The sequence below is a fragment of the Emydura macquarii genome, unplaced genomic scaffold (assembly GCF_026122565.2).
Source record: "Emydura macquarii macquarii isolate MOO-44397 ecotype Brisbane River unplaced genomic scaffold, CSIRO-AGI_Emac_v2 contig_1876, whole genome shotgun sequence".
Lineage (NCBI taxonomy): Eukaryota > Metazoa > Chordata > Testudines > Chelidae > Emydura > Emydura macquarii.
Genome location: NW_027132013.1, coordinates 5350797 through 5378611, shown reverse-complemented (window position 1 = coordinate 5378611; position 27815 = coordinate 5350797). Strand labels below are relative to the sequence as shown.

General features: G+C 41.1%; 1 protein-coding gene and 1 long non-coding RNA gene across 2 annotated transcripts in view; both read right to left on the bottom strand.

Moving 5' to 3' along the window:
• Nucleotides 1-279: 279 nt before the first annotated feature.
• On the bottom strand, nucleotides 280-1521 carry LOC137159617 (uncharacterized). The gene is made up of 2 exons (XR_010921664.1): nucleotides 1435-1521; nucleotides 280-1350 (listed from the first exon to the last, which is right to left on the bottom strand). It is a non-coding gene; the product is annotated as an uncharacterized lncRNA (long non-coding RNA).
• Nucleotides 1522-10108: 8587 nt separating this feature from the next.
• The window catches only part of EHF (ETS homologous factor), a 36937-nt gene continuing 19230 nt past the window's right edge, over nucleotides 10109-27815 (bottom strand). The window contains exons 2-9 of the mRNA XM_067558101.1: nucleotides 27013-27112; nucleotides 22226-22471; nucleotides 20365-20424; nucleotides 18179-18247; nucleotides 18019-18087; nucleotides 14221-14280; nucleotides 12716-12911; nucleotides 10109-11717 (exon numbers count right to left, since the gene is read on the bottom strand). Coding sequence (XP_067414202.1) covers nucleotides 11618-11717; nucleotides 12716-12911; nucleotides 14221-14280; nucleotides 18019-18087; nucleotides 18179-18247; nucleotides 20365-20424; nucleotides 22226-22471; nucleotides 27013-27109 — 897 coding nt within the window. The 5' untranslated portion in view covers nucleotides 27110-27112 and the 3' untranslated portion in view covers nucleotides 10109-11617. The remainder of the gene's footprint in view (nucleotides 11718-12715; nucleotides 12912-14220; nucleotides 14281-18018; nucleotides 18088-18178; nucleotides 18248-20364; nucleotides 20425-22225; nucleotides 22472-27012; nucleotides 27113-27815) is intronic.

The window sequence follows — 27815 nt, the reverse complement described above, 5'->3', positions numbered from 1 at the left end:
ATTCACAGCATTTGTGTGTATCACCCTATATGGATTTACCTGGTAACCTGACCCAAAGCCCATTGTAGGCCAAGGAAAGATTCTCACAGACAAGTGGGATTAAATGGCAGAAGAAATGGCCACACTGGTACTAACTGCCATTTACTAAAAAATTAGAGAGTTGGGGGGGAAAAGGGAAAGTTTTCAGAGTCATTTAAGCAATATTTGTGGTGTGACAGCACATGCTTGTTTCTTCACAGCAGGGAAAGATTACAGGTGGTCATTCTTCAGTGCAGCCTGAAACTTCCAAATCTGGGCTGTCTGTGAGGATAATTGTCCCTTGAATGGGCCAGGGCAGGAGCCTCCTCCCCTGCCTGAGCAGCCCTGTGTCTACTGGTGTCACAAGGAGTTTGCTCCTGCCTTTTTAATATGTTGACATGTGAAGGTGAGGTGCAGATCATGATACAATCTGCACCAAGCATCTTCAGACCTATGCACAGAGCTTGAGAGCTTCCTTCCTCCCACCAGCTGAGCATGTTTGTTTCAGGAATGAAAAAGTGGTGCAGTGGTTCCCAGCCCTGCTATTGACTCTGCCAGATACACCTCTGCATCCTTATTTGGTGAGTAAAGAATAGGCCAATGAGGGGAGAGGAGACAGGAGCAAGCAGTGTGGCTCCCAGCTGTTGTTATGAAAGTTGGGGGGAGCTCCTCCTTCCACCCTCTCTAAATGACACGCCTGAGTGGCAGCAGCAGCAGCAGCTCCTGGAGCGAGAGAGGGGCTGCAGACAGAGAGAGAGAGAGAGAGAGAGAGAGAGAGATGGAGTGCAAATGCAAGAAGGGATGTAGACCTGGTGAGCTATTCCCCAGAATGACCATGAGGAGGTGCCATCTTAGCTGTGAGTGGAGCACCCCATGACACACATGCTAATCCATACACTGATTTGTAAGGTCTTAGTCCTTGTCTACATACATAGACAAAAATATTGCTTTAACTAATGCACCCAGAGGGAACTGTTACCTCCACCTGTGACACAGGGTAACTCCCCAGGCTCAGATGACAGACAGTAAATTCAGTTTAAGTACAGGGCAACTGACAAAAAACTGTAGCATGTTGAAATATATAAAAATAGGATATAAAAAGTCCATGCTGCATAGATATTATTCCTTAATCCACCAGAGGCCTGGAGTGCTGGAAAGCCCATGGGCTGTCTCAGCCTATGGGCAACAGAAAGACAGAATGCCTTCTATGAGCCCCCAGTAGACCCTCTGGAAAACTGAAAGTGTAGCATTTGTGAGCCGCTGAAGCTGACAGACACATCCGTTCTTCCTCTTCCTGAGGAAGAATCACTGCCATGCTTGGACCTACGAAGACTTGGGGAGAAAATTGAAAACTTTAGTGAGTCCTTGTACCTGGCGAGTTTCACTTTGCATTTGAGATTTAAATGAAGTCTTTACATCAAGATGGGATGTCTTCCTGAAAGGCATGCTGTAGCTCAAGCAGCTTTACGGGCTTAATGCAGGAATCAATTGGTGAAATTCTCTGGCCTGTGTTATACAGGAAGTCAGACTAGATGATAACAGTCCCATCTGGCCTTAAAATCCATGGGGCAGGTCCTCAGCTGGTGTAAATTGCCATAGCTTTATTTGTTTCAATGGAGCTATGATAATGTACAGCAGCTGAGAATCTGCTAAGAACCATAAAAGTTCAAGCACTTGAAACTGCCAGGTTTCATTCATTTCAACATAAAAAGCCTCATTGCTTGATCTCTGTTCCCTTGGAAGATTCTTGACCCTGAGCAAATGTTTTGGTGAATCTCAGCTGAGTTCTGTGCTGGTAATGAAAACTGAAAGCAGGGGCTTCAAGGATTTGTGAAGAAAGTCCCTGGGGTGGAGGGGAGTTTAAACAGGTGAAATAGTGAAGAGTATAGTTGTTTCAACATGATTCCAATGAAGCCTTCTTTCAACAGTCTGTTTTCTTTAGAAGATTTTCACTGGGTTCAAATCCTCATTAAGTCAAAGCCTCTTTGATGAATGCTTTAGTTGATGGATCATTAACAGCTCCATTAAAACTGTTAAATCTGTCAAGTCCCTATCCATACTGGCCATGTGTACACTACAAACTTTGGTTGATGCAAGTTATGTTGACATAAAGCTGCAGCAATTAGTATATCTCTTAAGTGTGTGCATACTTGGTTCCTCGGGTCGCCACTGTATGTACTCAACTGGAGTGCTTGTGTTGATGCACAGGGTGGTGCATCATGAGTAGGTATCCCAGTGTGCATCTCGGCTCCGTCCAGAGCACTGTACTTTGGGAAGTTTTGGCAATGAATGGAGGAGCAGAAATGAGTTGCACAAGGGTAACTGGGAGAAGAGGTCAGCTTCTCAGCGTGCAGCTGTCTCAATCCCATAATGTCATCTATATCCCATAATCATCACCACTTTTTTAAAAATCCAACAAATCCACGCAGCCCTCCTCACTGTCTGCCATCTCTGACAGATGCATGGAACTGGCACAGCTCTGACTATTGTCATGAGCATTGTAAGCACAGGGCGCATGATACTCCAGTATTTGCAGAGCTGTAAGAACCACCAAATCAGCAGGGAACGTGACAATTTCTTGGAGGACCAATTCAAGGTTGCTGGTGGCAGTCACAGAGCAGCTGCAGATGGTGGAGCGCTGCTTCTGGGCCCGAAAAATGAGCACTGCCTGGTGGCATCACATTGTAATGCAGGCTTGGGCTGACGAGCAGTGGCTGCAGAACTTTCAGATGCCACATTCCTGGATCTATCTGTTGAGCTTGCCCCAGCCCTCCAGTGCGGGACACCAGAAGGAGAGCCACACTGGCAGCAAAGAAGCAAATGGTGATCACACTGTGGAAACTTGCAAGGCCCGATTGCTACCGATCAGTGAGAAATCAGTTTGGAGTTGGAAAAGCCACTGCAGTGACCATTGTCATGCAGGTGAGCAGGACCACTAATAATCTCCTGCCACTCAGGACTGTGACTCTTGGCAATGTGCCGGATGGATTTGTAGCAATGGGGTTCCTGAATTGTGATAGAGCAATAGACAGCACACATATCCCTATTTTGACATCAGACCATCTTGCCACAGAGTATGTCAACAGAAAGGGCTACTTTTTTATGGTTAGCAAGCATGGGAGGATCATTGGAGATGCTTCACCAACATCTATGGTGGCTGGTCAGGGAAGGTGCATGATGCTCGCATCTTTAAGGATGCGGGCCTGTTCAGAAAGCTACAAGCAGGGACTTTCTTTCCCAATCAGCAGATTACAATGGGCGATATTGAAATGCCACCAGTGATTCTGAGGAACCCAGCCTACCTTGACAGCACCAGGGAAAGAATCAACTACTGGCTCAGCAGGTTCAGAATGACAGTTGAATGCACTTTTGGTAGATTGAAGAGACACTGACATAGTTTACTCACAAGACTGGATCTCAGTGGGGAAAACAGGCCAATGGTTATAACTGGCTGCTGTGTCCTGCATAATATCTGTGAAGTAAAGGAGGGAAAGCTGCTGCTGGGGTGGAAGTGGAACAGCTGTCTCCTGAGTTTGAACAGCTAGACACGAAGGATATTAGAGCCCAACACAGCGCTATACAGCCCCCAGATGCTTTGAAAGAGCACTTTAACACTGTGGTGTTTTTTCGAGCTAAAAAACACTGAGCCTGAAACTAGTACTCAATTCTTCCATAGGAATTTAGAATGGAAATTCTAACAAATATGGCAGAAAAAAGTGCATCATGTTACATCTGTCTATGTAATGTACTTATATATCTCACATTACATTATCCTATCCTACCCTATCTTAGCATCAAATTTTCAGTTCAAGAAAGGGAAAGATTTTTTTCATCTGACAATACATTTCAGAGCTGTAAAAGAGCTCTGTGTAGCTTGAAATCTTGTCTCTCTCGCCAGCAGAAATTGGTCCAATAAAAGATATTCCCTCGCCCCCATTGTCTCTCTAATACATTTCAGTTGTCCTTTACATTTTAGTGATGCCACACGCTTCAGACTCAAATTCACCTCCATGCTTTCACAGGGTTTCTTGTTCTTATTATTGGCAGCAGACAGGCTGAATTATGACGCTAAGGCTATAGAAAAAGGTCATAAACTGCATGTTTACTTTACGGATGAGATATTAAAACTGGAACAGTGAGATCTGGCACCAATCAACAGGCTGAAATCAGATAGAGTTGAAAAACTCACAAAAGAGGGATGCAACAAAAATAACCAAACAGAAAAGGACATCTTGAAACTGGGAAGGGTGGGGGCATTTCTTTGGTGTATATATATAACATTTTCAATAACTTTAGTTTCACGATTCAACATTTTTAAAGCTCACAAGCTTTTGAGCGATAGAGCACCCCGAGACAATGTGTGTGTTTTCTTGTTCTCTTTATATTTGCCATTGTCAAAGCTAATTGTGAGAGACTGCACAATCAGATAGCATTGGGAAGATCATAAATAGAATGGCTCATGTGTCACCTAACTTTATTGTAAATATCATCTCTGAATTTCATCACCGATCTCTTCAATACACTGGAATCTGACTTCTCAGTCTCCCTCCTATTCTTTGCTCTCTGGTAAACACTCTTTCATACCTCTTGGAATACAGGCAGTTGACTGTAAGAAGGTAAATATTGGGTGGGGGAAGAGAGAGAGTTATTGTAAAGATTATAAGGGCTGGAGCCTCAGCTGGTGTGAATTAGCATAGCATAGTCATGGTGACTAGTCAGCTGAATATGAGCTCCTAGTGTGATGCTGGGGCCAAAGGGGCACTAATGCACTCCTTTGATGCATAAACAGGCGAATTGCAAGTAGGAATAAAGAGGTTATTTACCTCTGTATTTAGCACTGGCGTGAAGGCAGCCTAAATATGGTGTCCAATTCTGATGTTCCAGTTGAAGAAGGATGTTAATAAATTGGGGAGTGTTTAGAGAAGAGGCTCGAGAATGATTAAAGGATTAGAAAACATGCCTTATAGCGGTATTAGGAGCTCAATCTATTTTCCTTACCAAAGAGAAGATTAAGGGGTGACTTGATTATAATCTGGAAGTATCTACATAGGGAACAAATATTTAATAATGGGCTCTTCAGTCTAGCAGAGAAAGGTATAACATGATCCAAGGGCTGGAAGTTGAAACTAGATAAAATCAGATTGGAAATAAGATGTACATTTTTAACAATGAGTGTAATTAATCATAGGAACAATTTAACAAAGGTCATGGTGGATTCACAGATAATTTTTAAATCAAGTATGATGTTTTTCTAAAGGATCTGCTCTAGGAATTATTAGAGGATGTTCTATGGCCTGTGTTATGCAGGAGGTCAGACTAGATGATCACAATGGTCCCTTCTGGCCTTGGAATCTATGAATGAAAGTCACTGGAGATATGCTGATTTATACCAGCTCAGGAGTTTGCCCATAGGCTCTTCTTACCAGTGTATAAAGCTCCATTTTAAACAAACTATAGATATTGTGTCTTCAAAACTGACAAAATTTGCCATTCTGAGAGTTGCTAATATTTTGACCATAAGTTGCTTTGACCCCTACATTACAAGATTCCAGTTAATTGAGGCACTGGTTATTTTGGGGATTGATTCAATTTAGCAGGCTCAGTTCACTGAGGTCTGGGTTAACCATCTATTTAGCTTTGCTTCGTGTAGGGCTTGCTGAGGTTTGCTGTGAGTTCTCAGTTCAAAGGAATCCTAGAACTCAGCAGAAAGCCGAAGGTTTGCATGGTTTCAAGTTAAACCATACTTTTTGCCTGATTTCCACCTAAATCCTTAGTTTGTTCCAGGCTCATTCAAAACCTGGCCCGGACTTGCTTGAAACAAGGATGTAGCCACTAGCTGGCAATGTGGTTCTGTGCTCATTTAATGCTCAGCCTTGGCTTGCTTGAAGTTTTGTTCCACACTCATTTAAAAGTTAGCCTAGGGTTGCTCAAAACTCACTCCTAAACAGTCAGAATGTGACAATTCTTTTGGGCAATTCAGATGGTGTTTTAAGTGTCTTGTATTTGGGTTTTATCAGCTTTCATTTACATTGCTAACTCAAAGGTATTAGTAGGCTGTGATCATGGCCTTCCGTTCTGAGACCTCTCTTTTCTTTATTGTCCCAGATTTTCAAGTGAACCCATTTGGTATCTATTGATGCTGTTTTTTGCTGAGGAGGGCACAATTTAGCAGGCCCTCTGAAATTACAGTACATTTAACTTATTTAGGCACCAGTCCTTACCTTTGAGATCAGTGGAATTATTCACTCTCTTCAAGTTAAACACATGCGTACGTATTTGCAGGATTAGGGCTTTAGGATTTCCGTGAATGTAAAACTGGTGTGGGAGCAGAATCAGGCCCAATTTAATTATCTCTTAATCACAGGGGTTCTCAAATTTTCCCACAGTGTGGCCCACATCTAAAGAGCGTCTTCTGAACTCCCTCTCATCATGAACTCTCAGATGAGGTCCCCTCCTATTCATGTACATACCACATTCTTGCAGCAATTACAATTGTTAAATGGAAAAACAACATGACGAAAGTATTTAATATGTTTTAACTGTCTTGATTCAGCGAAGTACGTTTAATGTTAAGGACATGCTTATGAGTAATCTCATCCTTATTCAGCCAAGCATTTAAGCATTTTGCAAAATCCCACCGACTCATCCCTACAGTTATCCATTTGCTTAAGGCTTATACTGAATTGGGGCCTCAGTGAAGTTTAGCAACTGAGCACAAGGAGAAGCAGTCTAATGTAAGCAACTGGCTCTCCTCAGATCAGCAGCAAGTGCTCCAGAGATTACTATGGGATATGGACTACAGTTTGAGAACCTAAGCCTTAATAAAGAATGCATTCTTGTAAAGACAGCCATCATCTCTGTAAATTTCAAATGCTGAGTACAGGCCCGCCAACAGGAATTCTGGGCTGCTGCTCCGCATGGCCCTGCCACACCCCAAGTCCCCCTCCTTTCTTCCACACCCCCCTTCCCCCAGGCAGTGAGCAACAACTGGAGGGGCTGAGTGGGGAAGGCGGGACGAGAAGTGGGAGGTGGAGAGAAGAGGCGGGGGGGGGGGGGGGGGCAATCAGGAGAGGAGAAGAGGGATGCATGTGGCATGCGATAGCAGAGGGATAGGGGCTGAGCAGGAAGGGGGAACACAGCTGCGGGGAAACCAAGCAGGGAAACAGGGATGTGGAAGAGAGGAGATGGACCAGGTGGAGAGGTAGGCTGGTGGGGAGGGATGTGGCGGCCAGAGGGGCAGGGCCTGGGGCATAGCAGGGGTGGACTGTGGGCAGGGGCCACACGCAGAAGAGGCAGGATGGGGAGCTAGCCTCCCCAAGGGGAAGCTTTCAGCCCCCTGCCATCCATGGGCCGGACCCCTATTAAAATTGCTTGGCCCCCTTAAAATCACCAGGCCCCTGGGCAATTGCCCCCCCTTGACACCTCCCCTGCACCCCTGTTGGCAGGCCTGGCTGAGTATGTAACTGCTTTCACTGCTAATGGGGAAATTTCATATTATTTTTACTTATTCTCAAAGTTTGAAAAGTGCTGAAATAAACATACATCTGTAAAATGTTTTGTTTTTTATTTGCATTCATATATATATATCCCTACAAATAGAAAGTGTTTAGAACTGCGTGGCACTTTTGTGCTACACATATTTTAATCTGAGATATTTATAGAAACACCAAAATATACCGGAGAACATATTATGTTTTTCCATATTTAAACACTGCAGTTGGGGTGAAAGGGAAGCTGAGCTCATGCAATTTGATGCAGAGCGAAAGATGAAAATTCAACCAAGCTTTTTAATGTCTAGATTTTTCACCAACCTACATATAGCTCTCAGGATGTTTCTTTAAGAAACTTGCTCTACTTATGTACAAGAAAATACATCCAAAGTGTTATGTTAACACCACCTTTTACGTTTCTGATTGGCATGCAACTATATAAATATAGTATAATTACTTTTTCCTATAGAGTTTTGTACATATGAAAAATTATAATACAATACAAATCTATACATATAGTGTTAGCAGTTCTGCTGCTGCTAACCTAAAATATACATCTTTTTTAACAACTCTTTGCAATACAAAATAAAAGAGCAATCTCAGAAATGCTTTTCATTTAAATAGCAATTTATATAAACATTCATATCTTCATTATCTCACTTTGGTTAGAATTGGTTAAAAAGGTTCACCTTTGCCTGATAACATTTGTACGTGGCAAGAATCACAGTCTTAAATAATCCAGTTTATTTGTTAAGCAAAGGCAGACACTTGTAAAACAGCAAATGTCAGATGGCTTCCTTTCCAGATTTGTGCAGTTATAAAGTCAGATGACAAGTTCCCACTCTCAAAAGTTTAACAGTGGAAAATATTTTCCTGCATGATTCTCACCTATTGCTAAATATTCCAGTGGAGGACTAGATTGCAGCTCAGGAGAAATTGCTCCCTAAATTTTATACAATACACCTCCAAGGGAAGGTCAGCGTTTTAAAACAATTGTTTTATTTTAATAGTTCAGGTGCTTTGCAGTATAAAACCGTAAAGAATCCCCAAATAGATTTAGCAGCCACTAAATAATAAATTCAGTTCCATGAAAGGGGTGTCAAATGTTTATTGCAACCTCATTGTTGTTTCCCTTGATGTCTAGTGCAAAGCAGCATTACTCCAAGATACTATTACATTCGCTTGTCATGAATGTTAACCTGAAAGAGAGTACAATAATTGTACTGCTATGCTTCCAACACCAACCTCATCTCTGTGCCTCCAAAATGAGAGTGAAATCCTGACCCCATCAAGGTAATTATGCCATTGACTTGCGTGTGGTCAGGTTTTCACCCAAAGTGTCTTTTGTCTAAAGATTGCATAGGAGGCATGAAGGACAAGAACCATGAAGTAGATGACTGAAAGTAGCATTGAAGGTTTCTGCGATGTGTATTTTACACACTGAGAGTCTCATTCTGATTTGATAGCCTAGTATCTGTAGTTGTACAGATCATATATGATGATAAAGAGGATGGAATGTAACCAATCCAGCTAAAAAACAAAGAGAAAATGAATGAATTGAGCAAAAACAAACAATGTTAGAAGAAATACCCAGTTAGGGGAAAAAAAATTAGAAAAAATTTGCTTTGAAGTTTTATGACCTGATTTGTAAATAAGATGAACTTCTCTCCACCCAACTAATGAAAAGTAAAAATTGCCACATACAGATAATTGATGGTGACAGCTCTGGTATGCACTGTGCAGTAGATGGTGTGATTGTCTGATGTACCCTAGGTGTGTAGGTAACAAACTGCGCTCTTGTGTTTTCTATAGGGTGTTAGTAAACACATGTTGATGCCTTTTCTATTGATCCTCCCTTAACTTTGGGTTTCAGCTCTATATTCTTTTCCAGCCTTCTTCCCTTGAAACTAGAAACTGGCAGAACTAGTACCTCAGGCTCAGCCCTGTTGGGTTTCAAGCAAGTTTGGATTCAAACCGCATGGATGCCCGAGGAGACAGATATTGCCTGGGCAGATGTAACCTTTATAATTTCCCTGCTATATTCACGATCGCTCTTGCTTCTACATTAACACAGCAGTGGCAGCATTCTTTTCTTACTGGGCTTTTTTTCTTTTTTTTTTTCCACAGCCTCTGCATGCTCTTATGATTCCCTTCACTGATCCTTTTTCGCAATATTCCCACCTCTTAAAAAAAGTGAATTGGAATCTATTCTCAATTCCTCCATCCTCCTCCTCCTCTCAAATTGGATCCTACATGACCCTGATCATCAGCATCCCGTTTCCCAATGACATGATGCAGGGCTGCCTCCATTTTCTTTAGTTCCCTGCATTCTGAAGATGTTCAATGTGTTGAGAAGGACATTTTAACTAAGAGCAAATGAGAGTTCGTGGTGCATACTCACTTTCTGTACAGTATGATTACCACCAAAGAAGGGCCCAAACTACAGACTTAGAGCTGAACTTCCCCAGTCTGAATATGATTGGTATGAGCTCAAGCAAACTTTTGCCTGCCAGAGTTAGCTTTTCTGCCTTGCACTAGTCCCACCAGCCCTCCCTCACTGCTTGTTTCCTCCTTCCCCCCCACCCCTTCAGATTCTCCCATATGCCCTCAAATGAGTGTTTTAAAACACCACCGGAAAACATGTTTTCTCTATTTCTACTTGGATCTTCTCACCCTTGATGCAGCTGGTCTTGGAAGGAAATTGAACCATTGGTCCCTTTAAATAAATGTGCTTGTTAGATGCGTCTCTCTGTTATGGCTTTGGTCCTTGAGGCTATGTCACCCCAGCAGTCCATCTCAAACCTGGAAAAAATATCTAGGGCCCTTATCCTGGGACATGCTGTGTGCTCACTGGACTTAATGAAGATAGAGGGCACTCATCAGGAGGTACTTTAGCGCCTTACATGATGAGCTCCTAACCAGTGTAGGAACTGGTATGAGTCTCCAAAGAAATGCTCATAGTCACACAGTGCTTTCTCTGCACTTCACTACAGTCACAGGCATATGCTAACTGATTGAACCCCCCCATCTGAACTAACTGCAGCAAAGGGAGGCCAGCAGAACGTTAAAATACTCTGAAATTGGTTGGAGATACGGAACAAGTGTTATTCAACAACAAAATTACAACCCAGGTGATTATGGAACATTTGCTTCTATAAATATCTGTACAGAGAACAACATTTAATAATGGACTCTTCTGTCTAGAAAGGAAAGATGTAACATGATCCAATGACTGGAAATTAAAGCTAGACAAATTCAGACTGAAAATAAGGTGCACATTTTTAAGCGTGAGTATAATTAACCACTGGAACAATTTAGCAAAGGTCATGGTGGATTCTCCATCACTGACAATTTTAAAATCAAGATTAGATGTTTCTCAAAAGATGTGATCTAAGAATTATTTAGGGGAAGTTTTATGGCTGTGCTATACAGGAGGTCAGACTAGGTGATAGAATGGTCCCTCCTGGCCGAAGAATTTATTAAAACAACTGCATGGCTCAGCAATGCTTACTATTTTATCCACTCAAAGGTCACTTCCTAAGTGGACTAACATGCTTCAGTGGTGCAACTGTTGTGGGATAACTACATGAGACAGATGCTTTTCAGCCTCATGCATGCACTCATATTAGTTACTCCATACTCCACAGGTATCCCATAGTTGAAATATATCTAAGCTGAACAATTGCCCAAAAGTCCTCTTACAAAGATAAGCAACATTGGAAATCATTATTTTTTTCATTTGCAGAAAGCAGGCAGCCTTATTTTAAAGTCTTTTACTCAAAAACATATAATGCCCCATGATTCCTCCCTTTACTTGCATGACTCACAGCATTGTCATAAATCACATGACTCCTGAATTATAAAAAAAAAACTTCACAAGATGGGAAGATTAATCACAATCATATAATGTTATCATATATCACAGAAAACTGTGTACATTTTTTCCCCATACAGGACATACTTCAGCTAAAATAATTTTGACACCTATGATAGTGTTCCTTCTTCCTTTAGAAGTAGGGGATTTTTTTTCCCATTTTGTACATAAATAGAAGAGAAGTCTTTTAAATATTCACGTCCAGAAGATTTTGCTGTTGTTTTTGTAAACATCTTTAATTTTCATTTTCTCTCCAGCCACGGGCATTCTTTCCAAATTTATAGACTAATCTCCGGCCATCCACACGCTCCAGTATTTCTCTTTTATAATAGTATCTGTTAAAAGAAAAACACCAGAAATAGATATCACATTAGACTTTAGAGTTGAGAATAGTCATTAAAGGACACTGTCAATTTAGAAATCACACTTCTAACTGAAGAAGTTTTACCTGCTATTATTACAAGTAATAGCAAAGTTTATTGTAACTGAAAGAGATTAGAGAAAAAATTCTCTTTTATTTTGCTTTGTTTTACTTTATACATTTGACTGCACCTTGGCTGGAATATGCCACTTTTCAGAAGGACCAGCTAATAGAATTTTCAGTGTTGCCAACTCTTGTGATCATATTGCAAGTTTCATGATATTTGGTGTTAGGGTGACCAGATAGCACATGTGAAAAATGGGGATGGGGAGTAATAGGCACCTATATAAGAACAAGCCCCAAATATGGGACTGTCCCTATAAAATCGGGACATCCAGCCACCCTATTTGGTATTTCTGTGAAAGTGCCAGCTTCTGGAACCTGTAATCAGATAAGAATCTCAGCTTTCATTTAAAACAAAAAAAGAAGTTTCTACCCCTACTGGGTGCAGAGAAAAGCTTGAAAATAGGAAAATCAAAAGGAAGCCATATATATTATTCCTTTAAAATCCCATGATTTTTAAGCCAATCTCATTATTTTGGGGAACCTGACTCATATTTTTGAACACTTCGGGTTGGCAATACTGCTTATGCACTGCTTAGGTCCACCTTAACCTCTCTGGGTTTAGCAATGACTAGGCCTTGAGCTGGTTCCTTTGCACAAGGGCAAGTTTCACTTTTTGTGTTTAACCCTTTAATAACAGGTTAGTTTCAACACAGCAACAAGGGAGACAAAAACACCTAAAAATAAGAAAATATAATTAAAACCTCCTCAAAATCGATAAGGGAACTCAGATGGAAGGTGTAGCCAATGAAACTACTTTTAACTCATTTTTTAAAATTAACAAGATTCCAAATTGATGCAATATCTCTTTAATTAGTTCAGGATTCATATTTTCTCAGCTCATACTACCTCATGGCCCGGCTGAGTTTCTCATAGGTCATGCTGCTATTGTTTTTCTTCTTTCCCCAGAGCTGAGCCACTGCTTCCGATTTTAAGAACCTGAAGACACCTTCAGATCGGTCTTCCCACTTTATTAATCCTGGGTTCTTCTCTGGATTCAGGAGAATATCTCGGATAAACTCCCAGAGATGTGTCCCTCGAGGATCTGAAAAGAAAATGGAGAAAAAGACTCTCTCTGGGGTATTTTTTGTTTGTTTGTTTTATTTTGGTATGGTAGGTCACTCAAATGACTGTTCTGCATAGAAATCATGCCTCCAGACTTCCATGTACATTGTCTGAGATGTGTAAGGCAGTAATCTGAGACAGGATGGGTGAGGTAATATCTTTTATTTGACCAACTTCTGGTGGTAGAAGAGACAAGCTTTCAAGCCACACAGAGCTCTTCTTCAGGTCCAGGAAAGGTACTCTGAGCGTTACAGCTAAATGCAAGGTGGAATGGATTGTTTAGCATAACTACTTAATGCATATTCTAAGGTACCATTCAAGGTAGAAAGCTTGTCTCTCTCACCAACAGAAGTTGGTCCAATAAAAGATTTTACCTCACCCACCTTATCTCTCTAATATTGTGGGACTGACATGGCTACAACTACACTGCATAAAGCAGTAATCTTGACATTTCTCAAAGTGAGGTTATCTTCAGAATAGCTCTCCAAAGATTGCATAGCTCAATAAAGGTGCAGCAAAATATTGCACCAGCTCACTCTCAGAAACTTGGATGCAACATAGACAAATGACACCCAAGCCAGTCTTTGTTTCATATTATAAAGCTCAGCACTTTGAATTAATCCTATCCAGTGTGTACCCCATTGAAGCCACCTACCTCAGAACACTGCTCTGTTGCTTTATACCTCTCCTACACCATAACTTTTGGCACTTATACCCATTCAGGAAGGAAAAGCACTTGGAGTGATTTGCCCAAAAAGCTCCCCTACTAAAGACTAAGGAGGATATTTTCATGGACCAAAATAGATGGAAATATATGCACACCAGTGGTGTAACTTTCCCCTAAACCTCCGTAATGGATCTGGATAATTAATCGTTCCTTAGTGGAGGGACAAGCCCAAGGCATTGCAAGAACTGAATTTCTCAGAGGAGATATTTCTGGTTACCAAGTCATCTCCTGCTTCTTTCCCACCCAGCAGTGATGTCTTGAAGGAGGACGCAGTAAAGTAAACTTTACCAAAGTAAACTTTCATCTAATTTTGTGATTCTGAAAGGTCCTCATTGATTAGAGCATTATTGGAGCCTCTTCTACACTACCCTGGACTAAGCCAACTCAAACAATAGGAGCAAAGTATAACAGAGAGATACTGCTGATCAGTTCCTCAGCTGGTATAGATCAGTGTAGCTCCATTTGACCCATTTGCTTTGAAACTGGGCTCTTTTTTTCTGTACTTGGACTGTCTCTGAGCTTTTAATCAAACCATTAATGTTGCTATAAGCAGTTGACTTACTGTGCTTCTTGGTGTGGGACTTTGGGGGATGATCTTGTGTTTTTTTCTCCTCTGAAGACTCTGCAAAGGATGAAAATGAAACTGTTCTTGTAAACATGGTTAAAGGTCTGTTGACTAGCAGATTAAAACAATAAAAACCACAAAAATGAATAAGTACTTGTTTTAAAGATAATCATCTTTCAAAAACTAATCTAAGTGAGTAATCAGGAGGGTATTTTTGCTTTATGAGTTATATTTTAATCAGCCAGGCTACACTTCACAAAGAGATCATTGATGAACAAAGGACAAATACAGAGGTATACAGTTGACTATGGAAATATTAATTAGATTAACAAATACCTCACCCCATGTCCCTTGTACTATGTATGTCAGAGTGAAAAATAAGAACATTATATCTAAAAAAGCAAGCCTGAATTGTCCCACTATGTCCCAGACTCTACCGTAGTATGTAACTTTGGGGGCTTTTTTGTTGTTGTTCTATAGATGATTTAATATGAATTGTAGGTACTGGTATTAGTGTAATGCACGCCCACCTGTCTAAATGCAGAATTAACTGGCAAGGCATTGTTCTTTAGAAAATAAATAAAAGCCAAGTAGTCCCAGAACTCAAGTCAGTGTGGTTAAGAGTTTTTGACAGCTGGGCACATATATTTTAATTTTACAGCTGTAAGTCACACGAACATGCTACTTCTCATCAGTGCAACATTATCGCCTGTAAACACTCTTAAAAAAGAATCAGATTTCTAGTTCAAACCATTCCTCAGAAATTAGGAATAAAGTTGCATTTATTCATCTCTTATCAACTAACTAGATGATATTTCTGTATTTAATAGTCATCTTGGAAAAAAACAAAATCTGAATCCACTACTGATATTAACACAAACAAAATTTTAAAATCAGGCTGAGAACTTTCACAAGGTCTGTGAGACAATTCTAATTACAAGTCCCTCTGGTGCGTGCTCTGCAGGATATTTAGTGCCTGAATTCCATATGTTAAATGCTTAAGGTCCATGCATGTTTTTCCAGCTGCTAAATATGCACAATTACCATATTTTTTCATGGAAAGCAGGAATTTGCACATGCTAATGACTTAAAGTAAATACCTATTTGCATAAAATCTTGCTTGATTTGCACATGCAGCTGCAATAATTGCACATGAAAAAGTGGGTGCAAAAATATTCACAAACATACTGTACTCTACATTCCATTGGAAATATGAAGTCAAAAGTAGGGCTGTCCGAATAACTATTAAGTTCAAATGGTGGTCTGAAAAACTGGGGGGGAGGAGGGGGGGGAATTAATTTCAGGTCAGCCTGGATGAAAGTGTTTTGAAATTTCTGGTGAAAAAAAATTAATTTCAGTTTTGAGCGTTTTATTTACATTTTGAATTATTTTTAAAATAAAATTGAGGGAAATTCCAAAAACAAAAATTGTTCAGAAATGCTGAAATGAACCCTTTTAAACATTTTCGGGGGGATGTAGGGGGGAATTCTGACCATAACAATTTGCTAAAATCGATCTATATTTGTGAATTGTTTCAGTGAACCCACATTTGTATTTTTTGTAGAAAAAAAAATTTCGCACAAAAGATTTCACTCAGCTCTCCGCAGGACAGAGGACAGTCCAGACCTACCCTGTTTGGAGTCTGATATCACATGGGCTTAACTCCAGCTGCAAATCAGCTCTGAGCTCATATTTATATGTCCTGCCCACTTTCAGAGAGCCCACTGTTTGCTTGCCTCCCCACTTTCAGAGAGCACCAGACACCTATGGAAGTCACTGAGCTTGTGGGAGAACAATGAAATTAACCTAGGGCCTGATTTTACTGATTTTGCTCATGTTAAGCTCCCATGGAAGTCATTCAACTGTACATCAAAAGTCAGTGGGAATTTTGGCTTGTTTAAGGACTGCAGGGTCAGGTCCTTAATTTGTGTGTAGTTTTTCCTAAAAATACCATTGTTAAAAAAAAGCCACCCTTATTTTAGAATCCTATATGCATCTTAAAATGGCTTTGGTGTGTTCAATGTAGCTGGTGATTTATTCAAAAGAACTCAGTTGCCTTCCACTTAGTGATTTATTCCTTATTCTGCCTGTGTAAACACCCTCCCATTCTGCCTTTACTCTTCCACGGAGCCCTGTTCTGAGCACACATTAGAAGGCGAGAGCTTGACAGATGAAAAGAATTATGATGCAGTTTCAGCAAAGCTGCCTTGCAAAACTTGTGACAAAAGATTTCACATTATTTGCATATGATTCAGGAATGAGCTACTTCTTTACGGGATATACAAATTTAGTTTTTACAACAGGCTGTGCCCTTGGCGTGCCACCCTAGCTCTAGGCTCAACAAGTCAGCGTATACACGCACCAAGCCAAGAAACTTGCTGATTCCCAGCACTGTCAGAGAGATCTGAAGAGCTGGCAGCCATTTTACGAGAATGGGCGCTGGCAAGAAAAAAGCAATTGGGTTTGTTTTTTAAAACATTTATTGCTAAATGCATTTGTTTAAACCGCACGCCACCTTGGCGAGCCTGGCTGGGCTTCTATGTGAGAGTCACACTGAGCATGCACATACAGATATTGTTACTGTCAACTGCCCTTTCATTGTGTCAGGTCAGGTTAAGGATGAGGGCCCAGTGGTCAAATGAACTTGGTAGCACCCAGCACAAGGCTCAGTGGGGAGCTACAAAGGCAATGGGAGGACTGGGAGTGCAGTCACACTGCATTTCTTCGGTCTCTTCCCATATTCTCTTCTTTCACCTTTCTTTTCTCTCTCTCCAACCCTGATATATTTTTGCCCTTGATTCTTTTTGTTTCCTTTTGGATTACTTTCTCTTTTTCCCCTCTTCTTTCCTTATGTTTTCTTCCCTCCGTCTCCCTCTTCTCCAAGGGTCCTTGCTTCTTGTTGATTTGGTCTCATCTTTCCCCTTCCTTCTCTCTCTTCTTTCCCATCTTCTCCCTATACCCCACTCTCTCCTTTCTTCCTTTCCCATCATCCATCCATCTCTCTCTCTCTCTCTCCCCCTCTCCCTCTCTCTCCCTCCCTCCTCTTTCCCCGCTAAGTCACCATCCTCCAAATCATGCTAGCCACATTTTCATGTGTCCGCCCACCCCCACCCACCTATGCTTTTACCACTGTCTACTCCCCATGCACCTGTCACTCACTTGCTATCTCCTCTGCCTGCAAGAAGGCATATTATATTCCTCTTATATTCCTACATCCTCTTTATGCTGATCGGATGGTGCCATAAAAGGGATAAAATGGTGCACTGGGGACATGATGTGCAGAGGTACCATAGGGCTGAAGTAGGTGATCCACTGAAGCTTTGAGAAAGCTGCCATAAGTATGCCCAGGAACACCCCCTGCTCTGGTGCAGTTCAGTAAGGGAGACGTATGCCTACCCTATGGCTACTCCGTGCTGGTGTAACACTGTATCTGGCCATTGATATCTGTATATGAATCACTTGGTTCACCGCTGAAGTGCACTTCTGAGGAAGGATGTGGCACTCCTTTAGCTGTGCACAGCCACACCGCACAACAAGTTATGACAGGACAGGGACATCTTATCTTTCTAACAAAATACAGATTATTTGATGTTCTTTTTTCTTGACAGAGAGAGGAGAGCAGTGCTCCTTTTAAATACCTATTTAGCCAGGATAGCTAAAAGAGCTAATATCAATATCGTTTGGTTTAAAACTACTAGACACCTACATTCAGACCTGCAACAGAAGTCTTTTATATAGCAGTAGTTCTAGGGTGTGTGACATAAACTATCAGCAATAGAATTAAGAGCTTCTTACCAAGAGGCTGGTGACTGGTAGTAGATGTGGAAATTTGCACACGACAGAAAGGTTTACTATCCAATAACTCTGGGGATTAAAAAGAAAAAGTTTAAAGTTGACATCCTCTTACCACAATAAAACACTTCATAAATGTCTGGAGCATTGTGATGTCAGTTACCTACTGTGCTACCATAGCCACTGTCATACATATAATTCTCTTCTTTCCAGGAGGCCATTAAGGACAGATCTGAAGATAGAGACCAAAAGGAAAGTCTGTATCAGTAAAAGAATATTATCCAACAGTCAGATGAGTAACAATGAGAACCAGTAGGAATAAGAGACAAATAAAAGACTATGGGAAAAGAACATGGAAGAGGCTACAACATAGACTGTTATTTTCACACATGCCGTTTGCGCACCAGGGCAAATGTGTTCATACAGAACTTTTATTTAAAAAAAAAAAATACTTTGTATTGGCCTGTATTTTTCTTATATTCTCTCAGCTAATATTTCAGCTATGTGCATTCCAGTGGGAGGTAACTGCCTCCAGACCAACTCCTCTTCCTTCCTGACCCAGCAATGAAGTTTATGACATAATGTTTTGTTGCTATAGAAATGATTGTGTCCTCAAAATGTCAGCATTCTAATAGAACTGCAGAAATTAAAGTTTATACTTTATTTTATTTGTATTACGGTGGTGCCCAGAAGCCCCAACTGAGACCAAAGCTCTCTTTGGTGATATGTCAATTCATCGAAAGAAACATGATATAACTGAAAGCTCAATGAGGCGTAAGACTCAAATTTGGGATTTATTTATTTTTTCAAGCTAATGTAATTAGAAACTGAAAATGAGTCACTAGCTAAATCACTTTGTTTGGCTGCCTTAACATTTATGACATGGGAATTTAGCAGGCATTCAAGGTAATATACATGTTGGGGCATCCCGAACCCATGTTCTTACAATTGCACACACCCTCTTCTTGTTTGGACATCTGATCCACCCACTGTTGTCTCTGAAAACAAACTTTACCCAGGTAGGGCTTGGGGGGGATTATTTGGCCTCTCACTTACAGCTGTGCCAGCATCCACACTGAGGCAAGCTTCCTTGACTTAGTAGGATCAGATAGGATTCCCCTTTGAACTCACCAACATCATTTCTATCTCATCGCAAGGCGCTGGCACATAGCCATATCAAGTTCTTCCGTCTTCAAGAAAGCAGTGTGCCCAGCTCCTGCCCACTCGTGGACATAATGACTGAGTCTGGTAATTGAACCTGGGCTTTTCATGTGGCGATGAGCAGAGCATCATGACAGCCCCACTGCACCAATCCCAACCCAGCAACAGTTTTTAATAGTAGGGAAGTGACCACCATAGAAAAAGTAAATACACAAGGCTTTAGTATTTGCACAGCACGCAGATGAATACCTTGTGTATCTCTGCTGAGGGATGGATTAAGACTTAATCAAGCCAAGATCCCACAAAGATATTAGGGATTCCTCCACAGACATTTTACCTTTCTCGTAAAGAAGACCTTTCCTTTCTCCAACTCAAATACAGTAACCTCCTGCAGAAATCCAACCTGCAGCAATTAGCTATACACAAGACTATAACTTGCTACTCTGCTTTTGTCTGTGTCTCATTGTTCTGTCTGAGCCAGCTCTGACCAAGGGGAACACATACCAAAAATCCTCAATTCCTGCATATATAATCCCTAGTTATATTCTCTGCCACAGTAAAAGGGCACTTGTTTAGATAAATGAAATAGACTGCCAGTGTTTGTCTGAAATGCCTCACGCTATGAGCCGGTGTTGATTCTGCTGGGAAACAGTAAGTGGATATGCTAGTGGCTCATTACTACACCCACATATACGGGAGTTGGGAGTGGCTATGTAGAGAGACGATCTGGGGTGTGGGCTGAGCCATTCTTGGAAAGGAACCCTAAAGATGGCCAAGGTTGAGGAGAAGGCTTGAGCTAGATTTTGTGCTGTTCCACTGTAATTCCTTTTAACATTGAAACCAAGTCCCAGGGAGGAAGTTATGAGCCACTATAAATCGTGCAAACTGTGTTTCGAGAAGGTGACGAAGACACTGGTCCAGGTGACATTTTAGAGGCCTCACAGCTGAAGTGACCCTGTGCAATGTAGTGCCACTGGCATCATGTTAGACCTCAGAGATTCAGTAAAGAGAATTTACTGACATTTTAGAAAGCTCAATTTTAGTTTCATCCCCATTATTTAATGCATTCTTCTATGGAGAACAGACTTGTTCGCTATGTACTTTTTCTTAGCAGCTATTTTCCTTGATCATTGACATCCAAGATAAAGTCAAGTTACCTGGCACACCATCATAATTGCTATTACTCACCTGTTTGTTCTGTTTTAACAACAACATTATGTGATGGGTACATTTCACTTCCACCCTGACCTGCAAGAGATTGAATGGGAGAGGGGATGTGTAGTTATGCCCAAAGCACACAGAAGAAAGATAGGGCTTCAAACAGGGATTGATACCAAAAAGGCTAATTTTGAGAAGACATGAGGTGACTTCTTAGTGTGGATCAGCTAAACTGCTATGCTAAGGCTGGAAATGGGAAGTGTCAGATGAAAGGGTCTGTCATTTACCTTACTATATCTATTTCAGAGACAAGGTGGATGAGGTAATATCTTTTATTGGACCAGCTGTTGGTAAGAGAGACAAGCTTTTGAGCCACACAGAGCTCTTCTTCAGGTCTGGGAAAGGTACTCTGAGCGTCACAGCTAAATAAATGCAAAGTGAAACAGTTGGTTTGGCATAAGTAGTTAGTACATAGTCTAAGGGACCAGTCAAGGCAAAGTGACCCATTAACACTCTGCAGTCATAGGACAAAAAGAGGGGATTAATGGGTTACAAATTGTTGTAATAAGCCGTAAATCCAGTATCTCTGTTCAGTCCATGATTTTCAGTGTCTAGTAGAGTTATGAAGTTAAGCTCAAAAGCTCATCTTTTGAAAATGCTGTGCATGTTTCCTTTGAGGATGAGAACTGATAGGACAGATATGGAGTGATAGAGTGTTTTTGTCTTTTATCGTTTTCCTCAGAGTTCATTTGAGAGCGTAGTGATTGTCTGGTTTCACCCACATAGTTCTTACTGGGGCATCTGGTGCACTGGATGAGTTATACCACATGTTGTGCTATGGAATGTGTAGGAGCCATGGATCTTGAAAGGAGTGTTGTGGGAGGTGTTGATCATTGTAGCAGCAGAGATACGTCTGCAGGTTTTGTATCTGTTGTTCTGGCAGTGTCTGGTGCCACTTTGAGTTGGTGTGTGTCTCTCTCTCACCAACAGAAGTTGGTCCAATAAAAAATACTACCTCACCCACCTTGTCTCGCTAATGTCCTGGGACCGACAAGGCTACAACTACACTGCATACATATATTTCAATCACTCAACAGAATGAGTTGACTTCTTGCTACATGGGGCCTCAAAAGAAATACATCCCTTTGGAAACAGAAAGGTATAGGTACCAGTACAGTGTACCAAAAATAGATGAGGGTGGGCAGTGTGATATAAAGAATAATTTCACATTTTAGCAGTGATCTGTTGTAATTCATGGGTGAAAGGAGCCAGGAGTTCTTTATGATAAGTGAACACTATTCAAATGTGCAGCTGTTTCTTTTTAAGCAGTTGTCCTATAGTCTGATGAATTATTGACTGGTGCATGCGACTACGATAAACTTCAAAATGAAAGAGGGAAGCAACAAGTTTTTCAGTGCAGACAAGCATTAGCAGGTCAACGTGTGGCAAGTGTATATTTTGGTAGAAATGTTAGCATGGAGGGGAGTTCTACATTTCCGTGCACCCATGAATCTCATGAGCATCAGTGGGTTACAGAGCTCCTTTCTCCAATATAAGAATGTGGGCTACTTGTTAATAAAGAAAGACCTTTGTCTTTACTGATAAAACATCCCATCTGTTTTCATGATCTTTTCCCAATATAGCTAAATTGACTAATGTCTCAGGAACCAGGAAAGATCTTAGTAAAGTGGGGGATAACCAGGTGTTCCAGTCCTGTGTGTCTTAGGAGCTCTGCATCAATGAAGTTCCACTCCTGGGAAGCTCTTAAACCCCTCGAGAGCAGAGCCCCAGTCACTACAAGGCTAGGGAACATAAGTGGCCTTAGATCAACCCAGAATTCATAAAATTGTGGTTGCAGTCCTGTCCTGTTCATGTGCTAGTTTATATTTACCATTCCATTTTAGGTGCTGAAGGTTGCTGTAAAGAAGCTGCCCGGCTGTCCCAGCTGCCTGGGTGAACTCATGCAAAGTCATGCTGCACAGATGTTCGCCATCAATATCAAAGTCCTGGAAAGGTATGCAGTTGGCATCCAGCTGGTTGGTATCCAGGAAATGCTGTAGCCATTCCCACACCTGGTACTTGGTCCAGTACTGAGGGTGTATCTCTTGCCACTGAGTTCCATAGAAACTGCCGGACACTGAGAAAGAGAAATTTTATGTAATACCAAGCACAGAATGTCTATGTGCCGTGTGCAGGAAAGAAAGCATGACCTAGTGCTTAAAGCACATCAGTGGAAGCCAGCAGATCTGAATTCTCTCCCTAGGCCCTAATACTAACTTGCTGATTGTCCTTGAGCAAGTCATCTCAATGCTCTTGGTCTCTGCTTTCCAACCTTTAAAATGGAGAAAATCAAACTACTGGGGTGTTGTGGTGATTAATTTGTTCATGTTTGTAACATGCTTTGAAATTCTGGGGTGTAAGGCTCTACGGGTGGGGAAATTATCAGAGCAAAGGCGTACTGACACCCACATGGGAAAAGGCACCTTTGAAGTATGTATAATAATGATGGGCCAAATCCTGAAGTTCTTGTTCAGGCAAAACTCCCTTTGAGATCAGTGGGAGTTTGGCTTGAAGAAGACTTGAATAAATGCTGAGTATGGACTTCGGGATTTAGCCTAATAATGATCAAATAAATGTATATTTAAAGGTATATTATTAAGTAGTAAAATCTATCATATATAACCACCAACAAATATCAGCCAGGTAGCAGAGCTGGCATCCTGGAAAGGCAGAGACAACTCATGCCTTGTGTTTGGAGATACCTCAAAGCGATCTCTTAATACTCAAGGCTACCTAATTTGTTACTCAGAGGTTTTACTGAATATCTAAATTCTTTGTTGGTTGGCCAAATCCTCGAGAACAGCCTCTGTTATGTTCTTTCATGACAATAATTAGCACTAAAAATGCTAGAATCTGAATGCGTGAAAAGGATTTGTGCCTGCAAACTGGGTAATCAGATGTCCTGATTTACCAAGGTGAGCACAAGCACCACAAGCAATTGCTTGGGGTTCTGAGAATGGTTGCGGGAGGACAGCAACAATCCTGCACTGACTTGACGCTCAAAGGCTGTCTAATCTCCAGCAGAGTCAAATCCCAGGCAATGAGGTATAAATTCTCATTTACCTCATTTACCAATCCTATGATTTGTGTGTGCATAAGTTAGTGTGCACAATGCTCCTTGTGCAAATGTAGAGGTGAAAATAATAATTATATTATCACTATGTAGCAACAGATATTAATATTAATAATGTGTACAATATATGTATACAATATACAATAATATGTGTACAATGTTGTAAATTTACACAGCACTTTATACAAGCACACACCCCAGACCTTATTCACAGAGTGAGGGACTACTCAGTGAATAAGGATATCAGAGTCTGGCCCTGAGAAAGGGACATATTCCCTGCCCTAAAGAGCTTACAACCTAGATAAACCAGGACAAGCACACACAAGGCAAGAGAACAGATGATATGTTGGGATTATTCATGAGGAAAAGAACAAAAGCAGGACCACTTGAAGATGTGGGGCTGAAGGGGGAATTTGAAGGAGGAGAGAGAGGGAGCTTGGAAAATGAGGACAATGAGAGGGTTCCAGACATAATGGGTAGGATGAAAAAAGGCACGAGGTGAAACTTGGGAATAACTAAGGAGACAAATTATTACTGGAAAGGGCATAAGGGAAGTGGTGGGAAATGAGAACAGATGTAGAGAGGGATGAGAATTTTGTGAGCCTTAGAGATGAGGATAGGGAACCTGAACTCAATGCAGTAAGGGGTGGGAAACCAAAAGAGGGATCCCAGGAGAGGGATCATTCGGTAGGAGCAATAGGAGACAATGACCTTAGCAGCAACAGTCTGAATGCTGGAGTGCCATCGCAGGGATGCCAATGAGGTGTGGGTTTCAGCAGTCAAGGTGAAATGTGAGTAGGGTATAAACAATGATTTAGCAGGGTGGAGTGGGAGCATGAGGAAAGGGCACGTTGCTCAGATTGTTCTAGCTCATCTGCAAAATATGGGGATTAATGCAGCAATTACTGGGTGAAATTCTATGGCCTATATCATATCGGAGGGCAGACTAGGTGATCAGAGTCATCCCTTATGGTCTTGAATTCCATGAATTTGTTGGTTTCTGTCTTTGAAAATGTGACACTGTCTATGTACAACATTGATATAGTATCCTCATTGCTTAATTAAACATAAATATAAATAATATAAATAGTACTAATTTAGCACAAAGAGTTTGCTAGATTCTTTGCATACCCAGAGGACAAGATCCTTGCTCCCAAAAGCTTAAAATCCAAAGGTCAAAATATAAAAAGCATATAATATACCGCTCCATTCTCTTTCTGTGGCAAGAATAAATTCTGTTTGGTAAAAAAAAATTCCCAAAGGGGGGATGAAGTTTTACTAGTTTCAGATGGAAAATAAAACTCTAATTCTGTTTGAAGGTGGGGGAAATGCTCTTTTTTTACTTTATCAGATTTTCACAGCAAAACCAGACATTTCAGATAATAGCAGAGAATGTGCACCCTAATTTTAAGGCCCACAGAATAATGGCTTGAGCCCCTGATGTTTTTATCTACGTTTCTGGGAGTTGAAATGTTGGTGAAAACACTACAAAACCAATGACATAGTCAAAAAGGGATCAGAGCAAGGTGGCTTAGCTGCCTCAAACAAAAAGTTCAGTGTAGGCAAAGCAGAGCAGCATTATATAAAGATGGCTTGTTAATTAGACAAGGTGATGTGTTAGTTATCATTATTAAATTTGCCAGAAAGTCCCACAGAGAATCCCCCTGCTCCCATCTCAATCAAGATTCACCCCTGGCAATACTGAGCTACAGAAAATAAAATGATGTGTCAGTAGGCGATACTAAGGACAGCATATTTCAATCCCCACATGTGTCAGTGCTGGGCTCTGGAGATGCTCAGAGACAAGGGGGAAAACTGAGTGATTTTTTTTCTAAAATTTGAAATTCAAATTTTTTAAATCTGAAATGTCATCCACATTTTAAAATTCTAACTGGCTGAACAGTGGGGAGTGGAGGTGGAATTTTCGAGCCCCAATTGTGAAAGTCAAGAAATTGTCAAGAACCAGCTTTACTGTATGAGTCTTCCACCCAGGGCACTGATCCAGTATTGCATATTCTAGCCAAAAACAAAACTATCCAAAGTAGTTGTGAGAAATGTTAAAATACAATCCCCAAGTTTCCCTGGCTACCAGTACACGGGAACGAGGGGTATCTCAGGAGCAGATTGCAGTGGGTGCAGAACCATTTGCTGTCCTGCTGTTGCAGAATTGTGAGGGATCAATTATTATGTAGGGGGCCCAGAAAGTAAAGATGGGATTTAGGGGCCACCGGGCACCCTCTGAGAAGAGGTGGCTGGGCTGTCCCCCCACAGCCTCAGAAAAGGAGAGAAGACATTTGCAGGCCACCATTTCACAAACCAAAAGATTTTACAGGTTAAAGGGGATGCCTCGTTGTGAGGGGAGAGTGGGCATATGGAAAGAATTGCAGGCAGGAGGACACAGGTTGACTTGGAATTTCAGACTCCTGTGAATTCATAATTGCAAGTGAATCCTGAATGAGAGCAGGGGTAGAAATCCCTGCAAATAAAACCCATCAGTTCAGGGTGGCAAAATCCCATGTAAACTGAAACTAGCGCTTCTCAATCAAACTTGATTTTCACCATGAATCCTTGTAGAGAAAATCAAAGGCAACCCAGCGTGTTTATCAAGAGCACTTTTATATATTTTTAGGTAGTTAGGAATCACACACAGAAAAGAAACAGAGCTCCTTTTAGTGCTGAATGAGAGAACTGTCACTCTATGTTTGGTTATAGCATCTTATAGGACTGTGATTAGTGTGTGACTTTATCGTGTGCTTGCCTGGCTTGATTTTAAGGTTTACTGCAGCTGCTGTGACACTATGTTGGGTGGGGGGGGGGGAAAAGATCTTAAAAGGTATATCTAATAGGTGCACAGTTCTACCACCATTCCGAATTCAAAAAATAATGGTTTAAGCTTTAGCTTTAAGTCACTGCTTAGGTTCAAACTTGAGTTGGTACTGTCCCAATGCCGTCACCATCTGATGGCTGGTTAGTGGCCTATGTGAAACAGGACTGGACATGTTTGTCCATTATGAAATGAACAGGTTTCCGCATCACAAAAAAATCACCATCACTAGCAATAATGCTCAGGGTCAGTCTGTCTTTCTAGTAGTCTAATCTGAGAAGGCAAATACTGTGCAAGAGCAGGAACACTGAACTACCTTCTCAAGTCTTAGAGTCAAGTGGTCCCTGCAGGTAAAGATTAAAGAATAATATCTGAGCAGCGTGTATGTGAAGCTTGCACTGCTGCCGCTCAGGGTTGCACTTTTTCTGTGAAGAGGAGACTTCGGGGCTGTCAATCCAGCACTTTTCAATCGGCACCAATTCACTTTAAGAAAAGGAACCAGTAATAAACCACAAATTATGATCATTTCTAGGCACTCAGTCCTCCTGGTGAAATTCCAATAGAGTATAATGGAAGTTGGATACTGCAAAGGTGAAAAATCATACCTATGCATATTTAAAGGTATAATACCACCACTCCCCCCCCTGCCCACACACACACACACACGCACACACTTCCAAAAATATAGACAGTACTGAATTCATGGCTGAATTCCTCCTACCATTACATGTGGGATATCCATCTGTCCAAGAAGGCTGCTGGTGGAGTAGATTGCTGCTGGAATTGATACTCATTCTGCCAGTTCCTTCCAAAATCATGATCTGTAAGTGAATCGAACAGCTTGCTTAGCTAGTGGTGTATATGCCACAAGGCAAGTGGCAAAAAATTCCATTGAAGGTGAAGTGAGCAATGCCAAGTCATTTGTAGAAGACACAGCCCAGCTAAGGAACATGTTGCCACAACCTTTTCGGTTGCAATGAAATCTTGTGGTAAACATTAACATTTTCATATGCATGAGGTAAGTTTTACAGCTACCCATCCATAAATGAATAATCTCTGATCAGGAATGGAACAGAATGAAAATGCAAGGCTCCTGACAGAGCAATGCTGGAAAAGCTCCAAGCTTTGCAAAGTAAAATACAAAGTGGTTTCTTTTTATTTAAATTAAATTTCACAAGGTAAACTCTGACTGCTGTAGTTTATAAAAGAAACCTATTTTCTATTTTATTTTATTTGGACTTCACAATAACTGATAACTGCAACCGTGAATTTAATAGACTAGTAGAGACATATGCACAGAAAATCCTTCATTCATAAAGCCCCCCAAAGTAATGGTAAATGGATCCTTTTGACACTATAGCACAGGTTCTTGTCTGACCTATGTTGGTAGTATTTTTAAGACAGTGTTATTTGACAGATGACCCAAACTATAAAATTCAGACCACAGCAAACTCAGAAGTCCCAGTTATAAACCCTTGAAAATGATGGACACTCATAATAAATATGGGTAGATATCCATGACCA